This window comes from Macaca nemestrina, chromosome 7, assembly GCF_043159975.1.
Source record: "Macaca nemestrina isolate mMacNem1 chromosome 7, mMacNem.hap1, whole genome shotgun sequence".
NCBI lineage: Eukaryota > Metazoa > Chordata > Mammalia > Primates > Cercopithecidae > Macaca > Macaca nemestrina.
Genome location: NC_092131.1, coordinates 101,275,306 through 101,301,033, shown reverse-complemented (window position 1 = coordinate 101,301,033; position 25,728 = coordinate 101,275,306). Strand labels below are relative to the sequence as shown.

Sequence of the window (25,728 nt, the reverse complement as noted above, 5' to 3'; positions counted from 1 at the left end):
ATCCGCCCGCCTCGGCCTCCCAAAGTGCTGGGATTACAGGCATGAGCCACCACGTCCAGCCCAAATTCTTTAAGAGAAAAATCTCTTGGGATCCTGAAGCCAGAAGCTTGATTTTATTACTGAGTCTGCCCTGAATCTGTCAGTTATGTACTAAGAATACATAAATTTCTTGATCCAGGTGACTTGGGCTTAACTGAAGGAAACTTGAAGCATCTAAATGTTAGCACTTCAGCCTGAGTCTAGACACCAGCATAGCATGTCCTCCCTCTCCAGAGTCAGAGGCATATTACAAACAGAATATATGGACACACATCAAACCCCACATTGTATCTCTCTAATTTATTCAATTTAATTCAGTAAACACTCATTACCTATTATATCCAGGCCTAGTTGAGGGTGCTTGGGATACAGGTATAAACATGACAGTTCTCTTGAGGAGCACACAGAGTGGTTGTGGGAAACAGACATACAGACACGTAGTTTCTTTCTTTCTTTTTTCCTTTTTTTTTTTTTTGAGACAGAGTCTAACTCTGTCCTTCAGGCTGGAATGCAGTGAGGTGATCTCACCTCACCACAACCTCTACCTCCCGGGTTCAAGCAATTCTCCTGCCTCTGCTTCCCCAGTAGCTGGGATTACAGTCATGCGCCACCACACCCAGCTCAGTTTTGTATTTTTAGTAGAGACGGGTTTTTGCCATGTTGGCCAGACTGGTCTCAAATTCCTCACCTCAGGTGATCCTCCTGCTTCGGCCTCCCAAAGTGCTGGGATTACAGGTGTGAGCCACTGCGTCCAGCCCAGACACATAGTTTCGATACAAGAAGTATATGTCAGCCAGGGAAGGGCTATCTTGAGAGTCAAGGAAGGCTCCCTGGAGGAGGTATCACTTATGCCAGTTGGTCCATGAATGAGAAAAATGCATACAAGCCATGATACTGAAATAAAGCTTTGTTTAATTAACCTTGACATGTAAATTCAGTCACAGAAGACATTCTGATACATGGGGGCATTGCCAGTGATTCCACAAAACTGAATAATGTGATTGATACTTGTGACTGAGAGAGCTTGTTTCTGTACTGTAAGGAAGGTGGCAGAACCTGGCCTCTTTAAAAAAAAAAATCAAACTGGACATGTGTCAATGAACTCACTGGAGTCTTAGGGAGGAACATTGCTGCATAGCTGTATGTCTCTCACGTTTTTTCCTGTGTTAGTCTTTTTTTTTTTTTTTTTTTTTTTTTTGACGCGGAGTCTTGCTCTGTGCCCCAGGCTGGAGTGCAGTGGCGCGATCTTGGCTCACTGCAAGCTCCGCTCCCCCGGGTTCACGCCATTCTCCTGCCTCAGCCTCCCGAGTAGCTGGGACTACAGGCGCCCGCCACCTCGCCCGGCTAATTTTCTTGTATTTTTAGTAGAGACGGGGTTTCACCGTGTTAGCCAGGATGGTCTCGATCTCCTGACCTCGTGATCCGCCTGTCTCGGCCTCCCAAAGTGCTGGGATTACAGGCTTGAGCCACCGCGCCCGGCCGTCTTTTTTTTTTTAATTTTAATTTTTTTTATTTTTTCAGACAGCGTATCACTCTGTTGCCCAGGCTGGAGTGCAGTGGGGTGATCTTGGCTCACTGTAAGCTCCGCCTCCCGGGTTCAAGCAATTCTCCTGCCTCAGCTTCCCAAATAGCTGAGACTACAGGTGCATCTCACCATGCCCAGCTAATTTTTGTATTTTTAGTAGAGACAGAGTTTCACCATCTTGGCTAGGCTGGTCTGGACCTCCTGACCTGAGGGGATCCACCTGCCTCAGCCTCTCAAAGTGCTGAGATTACAGGAGTAAGCCACCTTGCCTAGTCCTTTTTTTTTTTTTTTTTTTTTGAGACAAGGTCTTGCTCTGTCTCCCAGGTTGGAACACAGTGGTGCAATCATAGCTCCCAGGAGTCTCGACCTCCCCAGCTCAAGTGGTCCTCCCACCTCAGCCTCCCCAGTAGCTGGGGCCACAGGCATCCACCACTATGCCCAGCTAATTGTTTTTATTTTTTGTAGAGATGGGGTCTCATCATGTTGCACAGGCTGGTATCCAACTCCTGAGCTCAAGCAATCTTCCTGCCATGGCTTCCCAAAGTGCTAGGATTACAGGTGTGAGCCAGTGTGCCCATGTGTTAGTCTTTACATAACTGAATAGTGACTGAAGTCTTGCAGTTTCTACCTTGCCCTGCTCTGGCATTATAAGTTGTAGTAGAAGCCAGGCTCGGTGGCTCATGCCTGTAATCCCAGCACTTTGGGAGGCTGAGGCGGGTGGATCAGAAGGTCAGGAGATGGAGACCATTCTGACTAACACGGTGAAACTAAAAATACAAACAATTAGCAAGGCCTGGTGGCGGGTGCCTGTAGTCCTAGCTACTTGGTAGGCTGAGGCAGGAGAATGGTGTCAACCCGGGAGGCAGAGCTTGCACTGAGCAGAGATTGTGCCACTGCACTTCAGGAGTTGGATACCAGCTTGTGCAATATGATGAGACCCCATCTCTACAAAAAATAAAAACAATTAGCTGGGCATAGTGGTGCATGCCTGTGGCCCTAGCTACTGGGGAGGCTAAGGTGGGAGGACCACTTCAGCTGGGGAGGTTGAGACTCCTGGGAGCTGTGATTGCGCCACTGTGTTCCAACCTGGGTGACAGAGCGAGACTCCGTCTCAAAAAAAAAAAAAAAAAAAAAAAGTTGTAGTAGAAATGTCACTGATTGCCCGTAATCTCATGAGAGGCCTAGTTAGATTTTTCTGTACTGTACTTCCACAGGAGCTTATGGGAAGGTGACTTTCCATAAAGGATGTGAGCTTTCTACCACCCAAATATCAGTTCTAAAGAAAATGAGGAGTGGCCGGGCGCGGTGGCTCAAGCCTGTAATCCCAGCACTTTGGGAGGCCGAGGCGGTTGGATCACAAGGTCAGGAGATCGAGACCATCCTGGCTAACATGGTGAAACCCCGTCTCTACTAAAAAAAATATATAAAAAACTAGCCGGGCGTGGTGGCGGGCGCCTGTAGTCCCAGCTACTCGGAGGCTGAGGCGGGAGAATAGCGTGAACCCGGGAGGCGGAGCTTGCAGTGAGCCGAGATCGAGCCACTGCACTCCAGCCTGGGCCACACAGCAAGACTCCGTCTCAAAAAAAAAAAAAAAAAAAGAAAATGAGGAGTGATAAAGGAAGAAGGTATTGACAGGTGAAGCCAGCTGGGCTTCTGGGTCAGGTGGGCACTTGGGGAACTTTTCTGTCTAGCTAGAGGATTAAAAATGCACCAATCAGCACTGTGTGTCTAGCTAAAGGATTGTAAACGCACCAATCAGCATTCTGTAAAAACGCACCAATTAGTACTCTGTGTCTAGCTAAAGTATTGTAAACGCACCAATCGGCACTCTGTAAAATGGACCAATCAGTGGGATGTGGGTGGAGCCAAATAAGGGAATAAAAGCTAGCTACCCCAGCCAGCAGTGGCAACCCGCTCGGGTCCCCTTCCACACTGTAGAAGCTTTGTTCTTTCATTCTTCACAATAAATCTTGCTGCTACTCACTCTTTGGGTCCACATTACCTTTATGAGCTGTAATACTCACCATGAGGGTCTGCAGCTCCATTCCTCAAGTCAGCAAGACCACGAACCCACCAGGAGGAGCAAACAACTCCGGACATGTCACGTTTACGAGCTGCAACGCTCACTGAGAAGGTCTGTGGTTCATTCCTGAAGTCAATGAGACCACGAACCCACTGGAAGGAATAAACTTTGGACACATCTGAACATCTGAAGGAACAAACTCCAGACACACCATCTTTAAGAACTGTAACACTCACTGCGAAGGTCCATGGTTTCATTCTTGAAGTCAGCGAGACCAAGAACCCGCCAAAAGGAATAAATTCTGGACACAGTATTTACAGCCCAGTGTCCACCCATTCCCCATGTAGCAACCCATGGTACCTGAGGAAAAAGGTCACAGCCTCTGCCAATGGTGGGCATCTTTCCAAAGAGGTTCCACTTGGACTTTTTGAAACATCATGTGGCTGTTAGTGAAGCCTGGGGTGAAGTTTGAGAAGCCTGGGCTGTTTGAGAAGCCTGGGGTGAAGTTAACTAGACAAGAATCAGGGCATGATTGCACATGCACACACCTCTGCAATTTTTCTAGCTTGGTTTACACTGTTACTGCAACTTATGCCCTTTCTCACCCTTTCCATTGGTCTTCCCCGCAAAGTCTTCCTTTTTTTGAGATGAAGTCTCGCTCTGTTGCCCAGACTAGAGTGCAGTGGCACGATCTTGGCTCACTGCAAACTCCACCTCCTGGGTGCACGTCATTCTCCCGCCTCAGCCTCCCAAGTAGCTGGGACTACAGGCACCTGCCACCAGGCCTGGCTAATTTTTGTATGTTTAATAGAGACGGGGTTTCATCGTGTTAACCAGGATGGTCTCCATCTCCTGACATCATGATCTGCCCACCTCAGCCTCTCAAAGTGCTGGGATTACAGGCGTGAGCCACCATGCCCGACCCGTCAACTGTTCTGTTATCTGTGCTCCTAGATTTCTGTCTTGATGTCTGAAAGCTTCTTGAGAGTGCTTTGTCGAGTCTATATCCATCACATTCCTTGGTGGATGTGGCCTCACAAATCTTTCAACTCAGCCCTCTAGGTCCTTATGTGCATTGGTGGAGAATAGCGTTCACATATGTGGGCTTTGGGTCCAATGCAGTTTGAATTCTGAGTATGTCACTAACTAGTTGTGTAATCTTTGGAACATTAATAACCTTTCTGATCTCAGTTTTCTCATCCTTAAATTGAAAATTCTAGTAGTTCCTACCTCATAGGATTGTTGTGAAGGCCAAATGAGATCAAATACTTACAACTGGACCTAAAGGGCACTGGTTACGAGTTAGCTGTTGTTACTAGTAACTCATTGTCATCCCTGTCGATGTTGCAGGAGTTTGCCATGGGTAACCCTGCCATGCAGGCTTGTCTCGGGTTCTAACCCTGTGATGGGGTCTGGTGTTCCATGCCTCATTTACCACTCTTTCCCCATACTTTGGTCTGACTCTCCAATGAGCTCATGATTCTTATGAGCTATTTCTGTCTCTTGGTGAGTCCTTAGATTTGTCCTTTGTCTTAGGCCTTGAAGACTGCAGTAGAACCTTGTGGCCTATTCTAACCCCAGCCCGGAAACCAATGCCCCAACTCCATTCTGAGCTGACTTCCTGGCTTCCTCCCACAACTTCCGGGTCTCTGTTTTTATATATTGTCCCTAGACTAGGACACGGGTGTTCACACATGTTCGTTGAAAGGTTTTCCGAGGCAATTAGGCATATTTAAGAGATGAATGAACACCTTCTTATTGATATGCTGTCCATAAACTAGGACGCAGTGTTGAATGATGATTTGACAGAGATTTTAGAATCAGAGAGATAGAGGCTTGATCCTAACTCTGAAATCTTATAGCTTAAGCAAAATACCTAACCTCTTCGTGCTTGTTTTCTCATTTGTAAAACGAGGATAATTATATTTCCTCATGGGGTTATTGTGAAGATTAAATGAGACAATATAAATAAAGCACCTAGCATTTTCTGGAACATGATAAGCAGTTGGTAAATAGCTGCAACTACCAACAGGTAGTTCAAAACTTTTCCTCCATCTGAAACACCAAGAGTTGAAGAAATGGCTGAAGTCGGAATACCTGGCAAGAACTGTGCTTAAACACAAGATCTGGAATATCTGAATACCTTTAGGACAAAGTGAAATAGGTTTCTCTCAAACGAGCTGGTTAAGGAGTTAAGCGATGATAGGTAATACTTGAAGTTTCACAAGGATGAAAACTGGTACTTTACAGACAGCCACTTCATGGTATTCTGAAGTTTACTGGCCCTTTGTTCTATCTCTAGAACAAGGTGTTCTATCTCTTTTCCCAAGGTATTCAACATATAGAGAGACAAAGAAGATCAGTAATTACATAGACCAAATGGAGTATCTGATTTATTATGGGCTACATCTGCTCAAAAGACTCATGAACTATATGGAGTTAGTCTTATCAGAGAGAAGCAGGGTGCCCAGCTAGCTCATAGTCCTTTTTATACAAAATTTCACCATTAGCATATTTGGCAACATTATTTATAAGCCACCCCAACCCCCTCCCCATACACTCAAGTTTCCTTAAGTGTATGTAATAGTTTTCTATTGAAGTACAGGCAAGCTTGACTGGGTTCTTTGCTCAGAGTCTTACAAGGTCAAGATTAAAATATTCACTAGATTAAGGACTTATCTTGAGGCTGTGAGGAGAATCTGCTTCCAAGCTCATTTAGGCTATAGGTAGAATCAAGTTCCTTGCAGTTGTAGTTCTGAGGTCCCTGTTTCCTTGCTGACTATCAGTCAGGGGCCACTCTTAACTTTTCAAGGCTGCTCTCGAGTCCTTTCCATGTGGACCCCTCCATATTCAATACCAGGAATGACCCATTGAACCATTCCATGCTTTGAGTCTCTGACTTCTTTTGTCAGCTAAGGGAATCTCTCTGCTTATAGATGGCTCATGTGATGACCAGGATAATCTCCCCATCTTAAGATCAACTGTTTAGTAGCCTTAATTGCATCTGCAAAATCCCTTCAAAATAGTGCCTAGATTAGTGTTTGATTGAATAGCCAAGCATTGGGAATCTTGGACAGTCATCTCAGAATTCTGCCTACACAGCATACTCACAATCTCCTGAAAAGCTATCCTGTGAGGCCTGACAGTTATAGTACAAGCCTCGGATAAACACTCCCATTTCAAAATGGAGAAATCAGCCAACAAGAAAGGGGCTACAGGCCCCATGCAAGTTCGAAAGCTGGAAGGGCAGTCATTAAATCTTAAAGCTCTGAAATAATCTTTGACTCCATGTTCCATATGCTGGGCACACTGTTGCAATGGGTGGGCTCCCAAGGCATGGGGCAGCTCTACCCCTGTGGCTATGCATGATTCACCCATGATTGCTCTCATGGGCTCGAGTTTAGTGCCTGTGGCTTTGCCAGGCACAGAGTGCAAGCTGCTGTTGGATCTACCATTCTTGGATCTACAGGACGGTGGCCCTCTTCTCACAGCTCCACTAGGCAGTGTGCCCATTGGGAACTCTGTGTGGGGAATGTGTATTAATCTGTTCTCACACTGCTAATAAATACATACCCAAGACTGGGTAATTTATAAAGGAAAGGGGTTTAATTGGCTCACAGTTCCACCCTGGGGTGGGGCTCACAACCATGGCAGAAGAAAAATGAGGGGCAAAGTCACATCTTACATGGCGGCAGACAAGAGAGCTTGTGCAGGGCAACTCCCATTTATAAAACCATCAGATCTCATGAGACTTATTCACTACCACTAGAATAGTATGAGGGAAACCACTCCCATGATTTAATTATCTCCACCTGGTCCCACTCTTGACACGTGGAGATTGTTACAAGTCAAGGTGAGATTTGTGTGGGGACACAGACAATCCATATCAGTGTGCCAACCTTACAATTCCCCTTGGCACTGACCTAGTAGAGGTTCTCTGTGAGGGTTCCACCCCTACAGCACTCTTTTGCCTGGACACCCAGACTTGTCCATACACCCTCTGAAATCTAGGTGGAGGGTGGCAAGCCTAAAGTCTTGTGCTCTGTACACCTGCAGGCTTAACACCACATGGAAGCCACCAAGGCTTTTGGCTTGTACCATCTGGAACTGCAGCCTAATCTGTACCTGGACCCCTTTGAGCTGTGGCTAGAGGTGGAGCAGCCTGGATGTGGGAAGCAGTGTCCCAAGGCTGTGCAGGGCACCAAGGCCCTGGGCTTGGTCCAGGAAACCATTCTTCCCTCCTAGGCCTCTGGGCTTGTGATGGGAGGGGCTGCCATAAAGGTCTCTAAAATGCCTTTGAGGTCTTTTTCCCATTGTCTTGGCTATTAGTTCTTGGGTCCTTTTCAGTCAAGCAAATTTGTCTAGCAAGTGGTGGCTCCAAAGCCTGCTTGAATTCCTCTCCTGAAAAAGCTTTTTCTTTCTTTGCCACATAACCAGGTTGCAAATTTTTCAAACTTTTATGCTGTGCTTCCTGTTTAAATATAAATTCCAACTTTAAGTCATTTATTTGCTCCCACATTTAAGTTAGGCTGTCAGAAGCAGCCATGACACATCTTGAACGCTTTGCTGCTTAGAAATTTCTTCTGCTGGTCAGGCATGGTGGCTCATGCCTGTAATCCCAGCACTTTGGGAGGCTGAGGTGGGCAGATCACCTGATGTCAGGAGTTCGAGACCAGCCTGGTCAATGTGGTGAAACCTCATCTCTACTAAAAATACAAAAATTAGCTGTGCATGGTGGCGGGTGCCTGTAATCCCAGCTACTCAGGAGGCTGAGGCATGAGAATTGCTTGAACCCGGGAGGCGGAGGTTGCAGTGAGCTGAGATGTGCCACTGCACTCCAGCCTGGGTGATAGAGCGAGACTCAGTGTCAAAAAATATATATATATATCTTCTGTCAGACACCTTAGATCATCACTCTTTAGTTAAAAGTTCCACAGATCCCTAGGGCATGGACAGAACACAGCCAGGCTCTTTGCTAAGACATAACAAATATGACCTTTATTTTAGTTCTCAATAAGTTTCTCACTTCCATCTGAGACCTTGTCAGCCTGGCCTTCATTGTCCATATCACTATCAGCATTTTGGTTGAAACCATGTAACCAGTCTCTAAGGAGTTCCAAACTTTCCCTCATCTTCCTGTCTTCTTCTGAGCCCTCCAAACTCTTCCAACCTATACTTGTTACCCAGTTCCAAAGTCAGTTCCACATTTTCAGATATCTTTATAGCAGTACCCTACTCCTTGGCACCAATTTTCTGTGTTAGTCCATTTTTGCATTGCTAGAAAGAAATACCTGAGACTGGGTAATTTCTTTTCTTTTTTTCTGAGACAGAGTCTTATTCTCTTACCCAGGCTGGAGTGCAGTGGTGCAGTCTTGGCTCATTTCAACCTCCACCTCCTGGGTTCAAGTGATCCTCCTGCCTCAGCCTCCTGAGTAGCTGGGATTATAGGCACACACCATCACACCTTGCTATTTTTTTTTTTTTTTTTTTTTTTTTTAGTAGTGATGGGGTTTCATTGTGTTGATCAGGCTGATCTTGAACTCCTGACCTCAAGTGATCCACCCACCTCCACCTCCCAAAATGCTGGGATTATAGGTGTGAGCCAGTGTGCCTGGCTGAGACTGGGTAATTTATAAGAAAAGAAATTTAATTGACTCATGGTGTTGGAGACTGTACAGGAAGCATAGTGGCATCTGCTTCTGAGGAGGCCTCAGGAAGCTTCCAATCATGGTGGAAGGTGAATGGGGAGGAGACACATCACATGGTGAAATTAAGAGCAAGAGAGAGAGAGAGAGAGAGTGCCACACACTTTTTTTTTTTTTTTTTTTTTTGAGACGGAGTCTCGCTCTGTCGCCCAGGCTGGAGTGCAGTGGCCGGATCTCAGCTCACTGCAAGCTCCGCCTCCCGGGTTTACGCCATTCTCCTGCCTCAGCCTCCCGAGTAGCTGGGACTACAGGCGCCCGCCACCTCGCCCGGCTAAGTTTTTGTATTTTTTAGTAGAGATGGGGTTTCACTGTGTCAGCCAGGATGGTCTCAATCTCCTGACCTCGTGATCCGCCCGTCTCGGCCTCCCAAAGTGCTGGGATTACAGGCTTGAGCCACCGCGCCCGGCACACACACTTTTAAATGACCACTTTTAAATGACCAGATCTCATGAGAACTCACTCACTAGCACAAGAACAAAACCACCCCCATGATCAAATCATCTCCCACCAGGCCCCATCTCCAACACTGGGGATTATAGTTCAACATGAGATTTGGATGGGGACAAATATCCAAACTATATCAACAATTATGTTACTTCTCCATCTACTTTTCTCCTGGTAGCTGGCTAGTTTCTTTTAATACTGATTTCTTTTAATACTGTCCTGATTTCAGAGGCATTTAAATATTAAAAAAACTTGGGACATATGTCTTGAAAATGTTGTATTTACTAGACAGCAAGACTCATTTCTGAAGACACCTGGTTTCTAAAGTACTACTGGGAAATATAACAAATGAGGAAGTGATTAATTTTGCCTGGGGAGTAGGTGACATTTGAATTGGGTCTGGGAAGTTCAGTAGGAGTTTCCCAGGCAGATAATAGGCTAAAAGGTATTCCAAGCAAGGGAAACTTCTATTATGGTGCTTATCTCAAGATATCTTGTTAATATTGCTTGACTTCTGCTGGCTTATAAATTGTTTGTGGTCATGAACCAATTTTGACTCCCCAAATGACCATTTACCTCATTATTTTGTCATTTATTCATTTCATATTTAATAGTTTTATTCATATTTATATTTGCTGACAAAATAGTATTTCCAGCAGCTCATTTTAAATACAAACAAGCAAGCAAATCCCACACAAATCCAGTGTAATAGCACTGCCTGGAGAAGCAACTGTTAATATATTGGTGTCTATACTTCAAGGCTTTGTCTGTTCATATGCACATATCCATCAATGTATCTATCTATCTATCTATATTTAAAACAAAATGGTGGCCGGGCGCGGTGGCTCAAGCCTGTAATCCCAGCACTTTGGGAGGCCGAGACGGGTGGATCACGAGGTCACGAGATCGAGACCATCCTGGCTAACCCGGTGAAACCCCTTCTCTACTAAAAAATACAAAAAACTAGCCGGGCACGGTGGCGAGCGCCTGTAGTCCCAGCTACTCGGGAGGCTGAGGCAGGAGAATGGTGTAAACCCGGGAGGCGGAGCTTGCAGTGAGCTGAGATCCCGCCACTGCACTCCAGCCTGGGCGACAGAGCGAGACTCCGCCTCAAAAAAAAAAAAAAAAAAAACAAAAAAACAAAAAAACAAAATGGTATCATATTTATTAATCATAATTTGATATTTTCACTTAACCACAATATTAAAATATCGTACTGCCAGCCTGTACATTTTTGCCCACCCAGCCTCCCACTGAAGGAAATAATGCCCAGCTCATAGTTCTCTATGCTTAATTGTCTGTATCTCCTGATCACAGTTGACTGAAGTAAAGGATCAGCATCTAATCTAAGGGCAGCCTGCCTGTGGGTGGTCAGAGATGTACCCACAGGGTGGAAAGCTGAGCTGGGTCAATCATATGCCACTCTGTGGGTTATGGAGTTAGGCAATTGAGATGATCCTCAATGGAGCTGATGATGTAAGGATACCATGACCTTCAGTCAAAGCCATGGCACGGCAAGCAGAAAAAAGACTTGTGAGGGAACAGAAAAAATTAAATGGAAGAAGCTGGTTATCAAAGAGTGGAGAGTAGAGCCATTCTGTGGAAAAGCAGAGATGCTCAGAGGAATGAAACCATGCCTTTAAGCTTTCATTAGTCCTGGTTTTTTTGTTTAGTGTAATTTTGTTTTTGGTGCAGTTCCAGTCCATACAGGCCTTTATAATAAAGGCCCCCCTTCCAGTCTTTTTTCCTCTAGAAGTAAAACTGTGCATGTCTGTTTCCTGTAGCCAGTCAAGCCTGACCAGACCACAGATCATCACTGTTCATGGCTATATGGCATTCTATTGTGTATAGCTGCCATTACTGATTTAAACACCTACTGATGGAGATTTGAGTAATTTCCAAGGAGCATCTTCATGGATAATTTTTGCGCATTTAATAAAAACACAATATCCTTATGATATATTCTAAGAAGTGAATTTTTTTTTGGTTGAAGAATAGATGCATAATGTGAAACTGGTCTTTAGAAAGACTATATTAATTTATTGCCTACTAGCATTGCATAAGAGTGGTTGCTTTTTTACCCCTTTGCCAATAATATCAATTAAAAAGACAAACCAGAATGTTGCTACATATGATAGGCAAGAATTGATATGTGGTATGTTATTTATTTATTTATTTATTTTGGTGATGGGGTCTCACTCTGTCTACCTGGGCTGGAGCACAGTGGCGGGATCACAGCTCACTGCAGCCTCAACTCCCAGGCTCAAGCAATCCTCCCACATCAGCCTTTTAGGTAGCATGCCACCACGCCAGGCTAATTTTTTGTATTTTCTGTAAGACGGGGTTTTTCATGTTGCTCAGGCTGGTCTTGAACTGCTGGCCTCAAGCAATCCTCTCGCCTCTGCCTCCCAAGGTGCTGGGGGATTATAGGTGTGAGCCGTCATGCCTGGCCAGCATGTTATTATCTTAACGTCTATTTCTCTGAATCTTGAGTTTTTTCACCAGGAATGTGGGCTTTGTCATTAGACAGGCCTGGGTTTGAGTTCCAGCTCTGCCTCTTGCTGTGTGGCTTCAGGTAAATAACCTAGGTCTCCATTTTTCCAAGTGTAAAATGGACATAACGGGATTATTACAAGGATCAGCTGAGAAAATAAATATGCAACACTTGGTATAGTAAGGTATCAGTGCAGTTGGTAACTGTCTTAACATTTCTGTGGCTTTCACCTCAGACAAACTTTATAATTAAGTAAAGAAACCTTTATGGAATAAACAATCGGATTAATATGTTGGAATTAAGAAGAAATATTTCCGCTGGGCATGGTGGCTTACGCCTATAATCCCAGCATATTGGGAGGCCGAGGTGGGTGGATCACCTGAGGTCAAGAGTTCAAGACCAGCCTGGCCAACATGGTGAAACCTCACCACTAGTAAAAATACAAATATTAGCTGGATGTGGTGGTGTGTGCCTGTAACCCCTGCTACTCAGGAGGCTGAGGCAGGATAATCACTTGAACTTGGGAGGCTGAGGTTGCAGTGAGCCGAGATCGCGCCACTGTACTCTGGCTTGGGCGAGAGAGTGTGGCTCCGTCTCAAAAAAAAAAAAAAAAAAGAAAGAAAAAGAAATATTTCACATTTTACGTATTCTCAATGTTTAAGAAAATTTGGCCTATTTGAGTGATAGCTTTTTTTTTTTTTTTTTTTTGAGACGGAGTCTCGCTCTGTCGCCCAGGCTGGAGTGCAGTGGCACAATCTTGGCTCACTGCAAGCTCTGCCTCCTGGGTTCATGCCATTCTCCTGCCTCAGCCTCCCGAGTAGCTGGGACTACAGGCGCCTGCCACCACGCCCGGCTAATTTTTTTGTGTTTTTAGTAGAGGTGGGGTTTCACCGTGTTAGCCAAGATGGTCTCAATCTCCTGATCTCATGATCTGCCCACCTCGGCCTCCCAAAGTGCTGGGATTACAGGCGTGAGCTACCGCGCCCCGCGAGTGATAGCTTTTTTGTAAATCATTTTAAATGTGTAATTGAGTTAGTTTTAGACTTAGGTTTTTGAGTTGAAAGCTTACTAAGTTTACATATGGAATCAGGCCATCTAAGAGAATGTTAGCTTCGTTATGCTTGTATGTTTATTTATAGGAATTACAAGTTTTGAAAAAGTTTAAACAATTGAATGAATTAGAAAGAAAATCTAGGCCGGGCGTGGTGATTCACACCTGTAATCCCAGCACTTTGGGAGGCAGAGGTGGGTGGATCACCTGAGGTCAGGAGTTCAAGACCAGCCTGGGCAACATGGTGAAATCCTGTCTCTACTAAAAATACAAAAATTAGCTGGGTGCAGTGGCGTGTGCCTGTAATCCCAGCTACTCAGGAGGCTAAGGCAGGAGAATCGCTTGAGCCCAGGAGGCAGAGGTTGTAGTAAGCCGAGATTGTGCCATTACACTCCAGCCTGGGGGACAGAGTGAGACTCCCTCTCAAAAAAAAAAAAAAAAAGTTTTGAGAAATTTTTAAACAATTGAATGAACTAAGAAGAAAATCTAGGCCAGACACGGTGGCTCACGCCTGTAATTTTAGCACGTTGGGAGGCTGAGGCCAGCGGATCACAAAGTCAGAAGTTTGAGAACCCAGCCTGGCCAACATAGTGAAACCCCATCTCTAATAAAAATACAAAACAAAACAAAACAAAAAATTAGACAGGCGTGGTGGCGGGTGCCTGTAATTCCAGCTACTTGGGAGGCTGAGGGAGGAGAATCGCTTGAACCCGGGAGGCGGAGGTTGCAGTGAGCCGAGACTGCGCCATTGCACACCAGCCTCGGTGACAAGAGTGAAACTCCATCTCAAAAGAGAGAGAGAGGAAAAAAAGAAAGTCCGGGCCGGGCGCGGTGGCTCAAGCCTGTAATCCCAGCACTTTGGGAGGCCGAGACGGGTGGATCACGAGGTCAGGAGATCGAGACCATCCTGGCGAACACCGTGAAACCCCGTCTCTACTAAAAAAATACAAAAAACTAGCCGGGCGAGGTGGCGGGCGCCTGTAGTCCCAGCTACTCGGGAGGCTGAGGCAGGAGAATGGCGTAATCCTGGGAGGCGGAGCTTGCAGTGAGCTGAGATCCGGCCACTGCACTCCAGCCCGGGCTACAGAGCGAGACTCCGCCTCAAAAAAAAAAAAAAAAAAAAAAAAAAAAAAAAGAAAAAAAGAAAGTCTGATAGAAAGTCTAATATAGACAATAGAATAGGCACAATTCATTCTTTATTTTTAAATTTAATTATTATTATTATTATTTATTTTTGAGATGGCATCTCACTCTATTGCCCAGGCTGGAGTGCAGTGGTGCAATCTCGGCTCACTGAAAACTCTGCCTCCCGGGTTCACGCCATTCTCCTGCCTCAGTATCTGGAGTAGCTGGGACTACAGGTGCCTGCCACCATACCCAGCTAATTTTTTTTTTTTTTTTTTTTGTATTTTTAATAGAGATGGGGTTTCACCGTGCTAGCCTGGATGGTCTCGATCTCCTGACCTCGTGATCCGCCCGCCTCCGCCTCCCAAAGTGCTGGTATTACAGGCGTGAGCCACTGCACCCGGCAATTATTATTTTTTAAAAGACAGTCTTTCTCCATCAACCAGGCTGGAGTACAGGAGCACGATCTCGGCTCACTGCAACCTCTGCCTCCCGGGTTCAAGTGATTCTCCTGCCTTAGCCTCCCGACTGGCTGGGACTACAGGCGTGTGTCACCATGCTCAGCTAATTTTTTTGTATTTTTAGTAGAGACAGGATTTCACCATGTTGGCCAGGCTGGTCTCGAGCTCCTGACCTAAGGTGATCCACCCGCCTTGGCCTCCCAAAGTGCTGGGATTACAGGTGTGAGCCACTGTGCCTGCCCTAGCAGGCATAATTTTAAATATTTGAAGATGTTGAATTAACTGAGTGAGACTTAAAAAAAAAATTCGGGAAATTTCAGAATGCTCCGTGTCCTCGCCGCCATTGCGGCTGCCTTTCTTAAGAATGCCTGGCCCAGGCCGGGCGCGGTGGCTCACGCCTGTAATCCCAGCACTTTGGGAGGCCGAGGCGGGCGGATCACAAGGTCAGGAGATCGAGACCACGGTGAAACCCCGTCTCTACTAAAAATACAAAAAATTAGCCGGGCGCGGTTGTGGGCGCCTGTAGTCCCGGCTACTCGGGAGGCTGAGGCAGGAGAATGGCGTGAACCCGGGAGGCGGAGCTTGCAGTGAGCTGAGATCCGGCCACTGCACTCCAGCCTGGGCGACAGAGCGAGACTCCGTCTCAAAAAAAAAAAAAAAAAAAGAAAAAAAAAGAATGCCTGGCCCAAGTTGCAGGTGCTGGTTCTGTTCCTCACCATCGGGGGCCTAGCTATAAATCTGACCCCATTCTGCCCCTATACCATGTACTCCACCAGGATCAACCGGGCCACGCCCCACAACAACCTAGTGCTCCTCCGAGATGATGGGAACATACTGGATATTCCCAGCCACCCCCAAGGCCCAAGCTTGGAGTGGCTCAAGAAACTGCAAGCACTTCCATTGACATGGAGAAGACCATGTCCCCTATGGCCCCCAATAAAAATGTGACCCCCCCCAATAAATAAATCATTCAGTTTCTGAAAAGTGTTTAGTAAAATGTGCTAGACTTATAAGTAGAACAATATAATTTGTAAAGTGAACTTAAAAGCTTAAGAATGGAATAACTTTTTACTTTGTAGATTTAATAAATCAAACACTTGTCCATTTTTCTACAGCGGTGTTTTGTTCTTACAGGTTTTCAAGTATCTTTAATAGTTTGGAGGAAGAGTGAATACATTGAAAATAGCTGGAGCAAAACATCTGGAGTCAGACTATGATTTGGCATGCTAAATCATGCTGAACTTGGCCCATTATCTTGAAGGGAGTAATAAAAAAAATTAAAAAGAGAAACACAATTGCATTTGCACTCTAGAGAGAACACCGTGGTAACTGTGAGGATCTGGTTGGCAGAAGGGAGACTACAGCGTAATCACAACGGAGATGGAGACAAAAGTAGACACCTCAGAAATAAACACAGATTGGATGTAGGGCGTGAGGAAAGGAGCCTGGGGTATTCCCAGTGGGAATTGAGTACTTCTATGAATGGAGAATATAGCAGGAGCAGGGTCAGTATTTGACACGTGGGATTTGAAGTGTCTGCGCTATACACAGGTGAAAGTGTTCATTAGCTGAAAATACCAAGGGACTTCCAGATGATCTGGTCTGGTGATACATATTGAGGGGTCCTCAGCAGTTATAGGCGAGTGTAGAAAAGGTTACTGAGTGGGCAAAGAATAAACGGAAGAGGGCCGGGCGCGGTGGCTCAAGCCTGTAATCCCAGCACTTTGGGAGGCCGAGGCGGGCGGATCACAAGGTCAGGAGATCGAGACCACAGTGAAACCCCGTCTCTACTAAAAATACAAAAAATTAGCCGGGCGCGGTGGCGGGCGCCTGTAGTCCCAGCTACTCAGGAGGCTGAGGCAGGAGAATGGCGGGAACCCGGGAGGCGGAGCTTGCAGTGAGCCGAGATCGCGCCACTGCACTCCAGCCTGGGCAACAGCGTGAGACTCCGTCTCAAAAAAAAAAGAATAAACGGAAGAGGGCCGGGCGCGGTGGCTCACACCTCTAATCCCAGCACTTTGGGAGGCCGAGGCGGGTGGACTACCTGAGGTCAGGAGTTCAAGACCAGCCTGACCAACATGGTGAAACCCCGTCTCTACTAAAAATATTAAAAAAGTAGCTGGGCGTGGTGACGGGCGCCTGTAATCCCAGCTACTTGGGAAGCTGAGGCAGGAGAGTCGCTTGAACCCGGGAGGCAGAGGTTGCAGTGAACCGAGATCACGCCACTGCACTCCAGCCTGAGCGACAGAGCAAGACTCCGTCTCAAATAAATAAATAAATAAGAAAAAGAAAAAAGAAAAAACAGAAGAGGGCTGCGCTCATAATACCGTTGAATACCAATATCTGAAGGGCAAGCCACAAGGTGCAGGGGGCAGAGGCATCCCTGGTAAGGGAAAAGAGTTCTTTAGAAAAGAACTTGCAAAGAACAATGTCAAGGGATCTAAAGGTAGGGAGTTTGGACAGAGTTCCGCTTTAGCATCTGCATCTCAAATACCTGGGTAATCTGGTGACTGCTGCCGAATCTAAGAGGACTGAGGCCAGGTTGCCAAACTGCGGAGAGTGGGGTTGGAGGGCTTTTATGGCAGTTTGGAGCCTGCTTGTTTCCGACAAGATACCCTGGGCCACCTTCTCCGAGTATTGGTGCAGAGGTTAGCTGGGCCGGCAAGAGAAGGGAGATGACCCACTACTTTGATTTCAGGCAGCAGACACCCGCAGTTTTTCGGTTAGAGTTGCGGATAGGGCGGTGGCCCTGGGGGCGGGGCTATGAACCTGGGCGGGCATTCCCGGCAGGGCAAGCTCAGCGTGAGCCCGATTGGAGGATGGGCTCTACCTTCTTCCTTCCGCCTACGGAGACGGTAGCGGGATGCAGAGCGGGGCCGGGCTGAGGGGGCGGAGTTGGGGGCGGGGTATGGTGACGCTAGCCCCGCCTCTTTCCGGCCGCTCTGGGCGGTGCGGCAGGGCGGTGTCGCTCGGGCGGTCCCGCTGGGCCTGGGCCTGCGGGGTGGGGTTGACGGCATGGGCGGGGCCTCGGGGACCCGGGCAAGCCCGCGCACTTGGCAGGAGCTGCAGCTGCCGCTGTCCGCGCCTCCAAGGTTTCACGGCTTCTTCAGCGGAGACCCGGGCTCGGCCGCCATGTCCGCCGCAGACGAGGTTGACGGGCTAGGCGTGGCCCGGCCGCACTATGGCTGTGAGTGCGGGGCTCTGCGGCGCGGGGCTTCGGGGCCGAGCTAACTGCAGACGAGGCGCGATTTCCTTGGGGGCTCGGCCGGGCGGGTGGGGCAGGGCGGCTGCCGGCAGCTCGGACCCGGAAGAGCCGCCCGGGTGGGTCGGCGGGCGGGGAGGCCCCTGGTGCTCGCCCTCTCGGGGTCCGAGGCGGCGGAGAGGACCTCCGAGGCCTCCCGCCCTAGCTGGGGCCGCGGTAGGGGGGAGCCCCACCCAGCCCCTCCCGTCGCCCAAGCTCGACCGAGATTGGGGAAGACGGCCTAGGGTGAGGTGGCAGGAGGACCGCGCAGGGCGTGTCCCGGGGACTGGGGTCTGGGTACGCCGGCTCTGCCCGTTTCGTGGAAAGGCGCTGCCCTAGTATTGCCTGCGGGGTAGACCAGGGTCCAGACCTGTCCGGCCCCAGGCTAGGTAAGAGGTGCCGTCCTGGGCAAGTCACTTCAGTTTTCTCGGGCTTAGTTCCCTCCTCAAGATTTCAAAAGTAAAATAGTAAAAAAAAAAAAAAAAAAAAAAAAAAGAAACAAAATCCTAAGACTTCCTCATTTTCTGTTGTCGGCCCTGGACGTCATTGAACTGCAGGCAGGATTGGCTAAAGGAGGACCCTTTGAGATTATGAGGTTTTCGATTTTATTTTATATTCTGGGAATAATGTTCTTTTTTAAAGGATCAACATTTCACGCATCAACAGTTATTTGTGAGGTATTGTGCCACATTTATGAAATTAAAGATGAGTAAGATCAGGCCCTGCCTCCAAAGAACGTTTTAATCAGAGAGTCGGACAGGTGTGCATGCTAATAATTATAAGGTGCAATAACGATGAAAGATGCTGAACTTACTAGCCATACAGAGTAATGTAGGTAAGGAGAAGGGGCTTGGGGAAGACAGTATGAGCACGGAAGGTGACTTTTTTTTTTTTTTTTTTTGAGACAGAGTCTTTCTCTGTCGCCCAGCCTGGAGTGCAGTGGTGCAGTTTCAGCTCACTGCAAACTCCACCTCCCAGGTGCAAGCGATTCTCCTGCCTCAGTCTCCCGAGTAGCTAGGACTACAGGCGTCGGCCACCACACTGGCTAATTTTTGTATTTTTAGTAGAGACAGGGTTTCACCGTGTTGGGCAGACTGGTCTCAAACTCCTGATCTCAAATGATCTCCCCGCCTCGGCCTCCCAAAGTGTGAGCCACTGCACCTGGCCTGAAGGTGACATTTGAACAGAACCTTGAAGAATGCTGTGTAGAAAGTTTGACAGGTGGCCAGGCATAGTGGCTCCTGCGTGTAATCCCAGCACTTTGGTAGTCCGAGGTGAGAGGATCGTTTGAGGCCTGGAGTTTGAGACCAGCCTGGGCAGCATAGTGAGACTCCATCTCTAAAAAAAAAAAAAAAAAAAAAAAATTAGCCAGGCGTGGTGTCCCACGCCTGTGGTCCCAGCTGCTTGGGGCTGAGGTAGGAGGATCATTTGAGCCCAGAAAGTTGAGGCTGCAATAAGCCATGAATGTGCCACTGTACTCCAGCCTGAGTGACAGAACAAGACCCTGTCTCAAAAGAAAAACAGTTTGATAGGGCATGTGGAACAAGAGACAGGATTTGAGGGAAGGACATGAACAAAGGTATTGAAGAGTAGAGGGACACTGTGTTGGGAACTGAGTGGTGTGGACTGCACAGTGATGGGAGGAAAGGCAGAGGAGAGTTTCCAAAAATAGTTGGGACCAGACTGGGAAAGGCCTTGAATGCCTTCCCAAGGAGTTAGGAATTTATTCCATACCTGGTGCCCATGAAGGAAGCAGATTGCTTCAAGGTTAAGCTCAGGCTTTGGAGACAGACTCTCCGGGTTTGGATTCAGGCCCTGCCACTTATTTGCCATGGGCCTGGGCTCACCCAGCCTCAATTTCTTCATCTGTAAAATAGGACTGATAATCACAGGATTGTTGTGGGGTTTCAATGAGAGAATGCGTGTAAAATGCTTAGTACAGTTGCTGTCACTTATTTCTCAATAACTGCTGGCTTTGGTCATTAATAAAAGAGGGAAACAACATTATCAGATCTGTATTTAGAAGGAGTTCTGGCAGATAGGGACAGATTTCGGCCAAAATCTCAAGACAGTATTTTTCAAGATTACACTAAAACTTAGTACATATTTATACTATCATCCATGTTTAAAAAGGTCAAGATGAGTATAGTTGAAACCACATAGTTCTTGTTTTAGGAAAGTCATTGTAGTACATCTGGCTAGCTACACACTCATTAGTTACCCTGACTTTCTAGGTGAGTAGCAGGAAATTGATACTGTGGCAATCTTTTATCACTCAGGAACCCTACAGATCCTGGTGTTTACATTCTTTCTTTTATGTTTTAGCTGTCCTGGATAATGAAAGACTTACTGCAGAGGAGATGGATGAAAGGAGACGTCAGAATGTGGCTTATGAGTACCTTTGTCATTTGGAAGAAGCAAAGAGGTAAAGATTGGCTGGCTAGAGAGAAGATTAAGAGAAGGGAACTGATAATAGTGTGAATACAAATAAAGATTTCTTTGAGGCTGAGCACAGTGGTCCATGCCTGTAATTCCAACACATTGGGAGGCCAAGGTGGAGGGGAATCACTTGAACCCAGCTGTTTGAGACCAGATTGGGCAACATAGTGAGACCCTGTCTCTATAAAAAAAATTTAAAAAGTTAGCCGGGCATGGTGGTGCGCGCCTGTAGTCCTAGCTACTTGGGAGCCTGAGGAGGGAGGATCACTTGAGTCTGGGAGGTCGAGGCAGCAGTGAGCTGTGTTCTCATCACTGTGCTCTAGCCTGCCTGGGTGACAAAACTGTTTTGGGGGCAGGGGAAAAAAGAAAAGATTTATTTGAGTATATTATAGATGTAACTGGGAAGCTGGTGGTTGAGGGAATAAGTATAGGTAGGGTATTTATGGCAATAAGTAGCCTTGAGGACAGTTTATCATGAATTACTGTGATGAGCATTTAAGTGTACTGAAAAATTTTCCAGGTTTGTATTGTTCAGTTTTATGCTTATTGTACATGTTTTGGGCATTACCAACTGTTGGGTGGAAATAGCATTTTTAGGGTTTGAAGTTTTTGGCTTTAATGTTTCACTTATTCTTCATGAATTTTGATTTATATATGAATTGAGTCTCCTTCTATGACCTGTGGAGTGGGTGCTTGGTTTGGGAGGCTTAGCAGTGTAGTACTGTTGGTGTAGGTCCATCTGTTTGGCAATATTCAGAGGCAGCATCCTCTGCATTCTTTGTGAAGTGAATTTGTAAGGCTGTTCTTTTTCTTTTTCAGATGCCCTACAACCTTGTGGTCTTAATTTTAGAGTGTCAGTTTGGTATTATTGATTCATTTCTTTTGTTCTGGTGCTTGTGTTCTTTTGCAGAGTCCCAGGGTAGATGTAATTATAGATCATGTATTCTATAAGTGACCTTTGGTGAAGGCAAGTGAGGGATAATGAAATATTTGTAATTAACATTTAATAAAAGGGGTGTTTGAAATGGTGCTAATAAATGTGCACGTGTGTGTGTGTGTGTATGTGTGTTTTAATTCTGAAAATCTTAAAATGCTACAGGAAATTCCAGAGAACAATACAGCAAACATCTTTGTATCCCAGAACTAACAAATGTTAACACTTGAGATATTTCCCTTTCCTCTAAAACCAAACAAAACAAAACCAACATCGCTGCATTTAAAGTCTCTTTTGTGCCCCTCTGGTCCCGTTCTTCCTTCTCCTGGGGCAAACACTAACCTGTATTTTGCATGCCCTCTTGTATCTAGGCTTCTTTTCTGAGCTTAAAACTTCCAGGAAACTGGAGCTTGGGTTTCAGTGATGACTTAGGAGGATAACACTTGTCTTTCTAAATAATAGAAGATGACATAGCAAGACATGCTATATCACTAGAAAAGGGCACATTTTCTCATGAAGTTTATAAGAAAACAAAAATTGTAAGTTCTCTGCCATTTAAATTGTGGATTTCTAGGTTTGGAAGGTCAAAGAATTTGAAAGCTGCAGCCGTTCTAAGAGACCATCTTGTGCTCTGTGGAGCTTTGGTGATTCCACTGAGGTGACCTGGGGGTGAGAGGGAAGAGCCTCAACACACCTTCCAAAGTAGCTCTGCTTTTGTTTTACTGTTGAATTTCCTGAAAAAATTCACTTTTTACAGAGGGTGTTTTAGCTAACACCTCCCCTTCCCCAAACACTACCACTAATCTAGTTCAACTGCTAATCTCGTTCAACCATCTCATTTAATGAGGAAACTGAAGCCTGAGTTTTTTGGTCTACTTGTAGTTTTCTTGATTGAAGAATAGTTTCCATCTTTTTTTTTTTTTTTTTTTTTTTTGTAGAGTCTCGCTCTGTTGCCCAGGCTGGAGTGCAGTGGGGCGTGATCTTGGCTCACTGCAACCTCTACCTCCCGGGTTCAAGCAATTCTCCTGCCTCAGCCTCCTAAGTAGCTGGAATTACAGGCACCTGCCACTACGCCTGGCTAATTTTTGTATTTTTAGTAGAAACGGGGTTTCACCATAATGGCCAGGCTGTTCTCAAACACCTGACCTCAGGTGATCTGCCTGCGTCAGCCTCCCAAAGTGCTGGGGGTTACAAACGTGAGCCACTGTGCCTGGCCTCATCATTTTTTTAACTGTGGTGGTTAACCAGATGTGTGCATTAGAATCACCTGGGTAACTTAAAAAAAAAAAAAAATACAGCTATCTGGGCCTTACCATAGAAATTGTGGTTCAGTAGATCTGGGTGGGAGGTCCAGACACATACATAGTAGTCCCTCGGTATCTGTGGGGGTTTGGTTCCAGGACACCTGCAGATACCAGAATCCACAGTTGCTCAAAGTTCCTTATATAAAATGGCATAGTATTTGCATATAACCTTAGCATATTACATATTATATACTTTAAAACATCTCTAGATTACTATCATACCTGATCCAATGTAAATGCTACGTGAATAGTTGTTACACTGTATTGTTTTATTTGTATCTTTATTTTTTTTCTGACTATTTTTGATCCATAGTTTGTTGAGTCCATGGATGCAGAACCCACGGATAAGGAGGGCTGACTGTATTTTAAATGCCTCTAGTGATTCCGATGGTCCTTCCTTGCCCCCCACTCCTCCCCTTGTTGAGAAACAAGATTTAAAACAATTTTAGAACTTTGCCTTATGCTGGGATATCATGGCCTGAGTAAAATGTTACACTTCATCATATTTTCTTCATCACGTGCTGCATTAGCAAGACATTTTATTTTCAGCTACTCTAGAGTGTCTTTTTTCCTGTCAGATGTTTTTTCCCAGTATAGTAGCCCATTTCCTTTAAAGACCACCCAGGGGCATGATCCCCTGGGGTGTTTTTTAGTTGAGTGCTTTTGCATACTTAAAAAGTAACTGTCCCGGTCGGTGTCTTATGCCTGTAATCCCAGCACTTTGGGAAGCTGAGGCAGGCGGATCACCTGGAGGTCAGGAGTTGGAGACCAGCCTGAGCAACATGGAGAATCCCCGTCTCTACTAAAAATACAAAATTAGCCAGGCGTGGTGGCAGCTGCCTGTAATCCCAGCTACTCGGGAGGCTGAGGCAGGAGAATTGCTTGAACCCGGGAGGTGGAGGTTGTGGTAAGCCGAGATAGTGCCACTGCACTCCAGCCTAGGCATCAAGAGAGAAACTGTCTAAAAAAAAAAAAAAAAAAAAAAAAAAAGGCAGTGGAGCCATTGTGATGATCTTTGGGTTTTTTTTTTTTTTTTTAAGGGAGGGCATAATAGTGGCATATTACCCTAGCACACCCTGCCCATTGGCCTGGCATCATGGAAAGGTGCCTGGTCTATTTTATGGAGGCAATCATAAAACTGGGTGTGGTGATTTTTGTTGTTGTTTAAGGCTTTGTTTTTAAAAAATCAATGTTGGAAGCACCTATTTAGATTGTATAACTAGAGAGGGCAAAGGAAAGAAGCCTGGGAATGTTATGGTGAGAGAAGAGGACTAGAATCCCTGTCAGCCACCTATGTGGCTGTTGCCACCCCTAAAACGCGTTGGGAGTGCACCAAGGACAAATGGCATGCTCTTTGTTATTAGCTAGCTATTAATCTCTTCCAGTTCTTTCTCCTACCTTGGTGAGCCGGGCTGTATCTTGTGTGTTCCTAGGGCCCCTCTTTCCCCTCTAGCACTAGGCCCAGTTTGCCTTTTTGGTTTGGTTCCATCCTGTTTCCTTCATAACCTCCACCCCTCCCAAGTTGGAGGAGCCCCAAGATCTGGGATTTACGGTAACTCCAAGGCCAGGAATAAAGATCATAGAGATCGGAGAGAGAAAAGGTTCCCCTCCTCAGTTCTATTTATAATACCTCTACTCCTCCTACTAAAAGCTCCACCTTTTAGTACAGTGGCCCCATTGTGTATCCTGGGGCTCTCCATTTTCTCCTCTGCCTGTAACAGAGCTCTTTCTTGGGAAAAGAGAGGAGTGTGTAGAGAGTGAATATGACTGTGTAGAGGCAGTGAGTATAAGTAAGAGAGTATAAGTGTAGAGAGACGAGAGTTTTCTGTCGGTGTGGGTTTGTGTTTCCCTGAAAGGTTAAGTGGGAAAATTTAGGGGTAATTCCTATAAATGAGCACTGGGAGTGGTTGAGAAATAGAAAATGTAGAGATTTCTGTTTTTCTTCATTGTTTGGAGAGCAGCTTCAATATTGAAATTAAGCCGCTGTTGTAATGAAATATCACCTAATGATTCAAGGCTTTTTGCTAAGGGCTACACAATAGATCAAGGATTTTATGAGTCGTTTATACATCTTAAATTACTATTTATACTTAAATCGAAGCTTATTTTTATCCTTTTGCCTGTTCTTATTGAGTTTTACATTTGTTTTGGCTAAGGAGCAGTTGTGTAGGAGTGATGAATACCATTTCATTCAGTTGAAGGAAATAACATTTAAATGTGTGAGGTATGTTCAGTGCTCAGGTCTTGGACAGGAGGAAGTAATAGATCAGAATAAGGTTCAGGTGAAAAGAACCAAGAAGAGAACATGTCAGGCAGGACAGAACAGGGAAGTCTGCACGTGAGAAGAAAGTATGATTAGTACTGGAAATGGAAGAAAATTCAGCTAGGTTAAAGGTCACAGGAAGAAAGTTAATTCCAGCATTCTGAGTTTCAGACAATTCCTGGTGTGCGCTTTCAACTCTGTCATGGGCCACCTTTCTGCTGCTGAGTGCCCGTACCCCAACTCAAGGAGTAGGGCAACCCCTCTTGTAGAAGGGAAAGTAGGAATGCTGGCTGGTTGGAGATTGTCAGCAACTCCACGGTGGTAAGTTGAGCTTAGCACTAAATAGAAGCGTGTCACTTTTTGTAATTTAGAGGAATTGGAAAGGTGTCTTGGAAAGAAATTAGTTCTTGGGAACAAAGTCTTTTTTGTGCATATGTCTTTACTGTTGGCATAGAGCCTTTTCTGGGATGGGCTCTTCAGATCTCTTCTCCCTGTAAGTGATATCAGAATTCCATGAACACTGGGATATGTCCAGGCTGGCACCCTGTGATCATGCAAATAGAAGTTAAGACTTTTTTTTTTTTTTTTTTTTTTTTTGAGGCGGAGTCTCGCTCTGTCGCCCAGGCTGGAGTGCAGTGGCGCGATCTCGGCTCACTGCAAGCTCCGCCTCCCGGGTTCCC

General features: G+C 45.9%; 2 protein-coding genes across 2 annotated transcripts in view; both read left to right on the top strand.

Annotated features, from left to right (window-relative positions):
* The window catches only part of LOC105488301 (zinc finger protein 774), a 38,642-nt gene extending 21,803 nt beyond the window's left edge, over window positions 1–16,839 (top strand). Inside the window, exon 6 of the mRNA XM_071100665.1 lies at window positions 16,002–16,839. The gene's annotated coding sequence lies outside the window, so the exon portion shown is untranslated. The remainder of the gene's footprint in view (window positions 1–16,001) is intronic.
* A 1,057-nt stretch (window positions 16,840–17,896) lies between these two features.
* LOC105488300 (IQ motif containing GTPase activating protein 1) overlaps window positions 17,897–25,728 on the top strand; it is a 114,916-nt gene continuing 107,084 nt past the window's right edge. Inside the window, exons 1-2 of the mRNA XM_071100664.1 lie at window positions 17,897–18,054; window positions 20,434–20,533. Coding sequence (XP_070956765.1) covers window positions 18,000–18,054; window positions 20,434–20,533 — 155 coding nt within the window. The 5' untranslated portion in view covers window positions 17,897–17,999. The remainder of the gene's footprint in view (window positions 18,055–20,433; window positions 20,534–25,728) is intronic.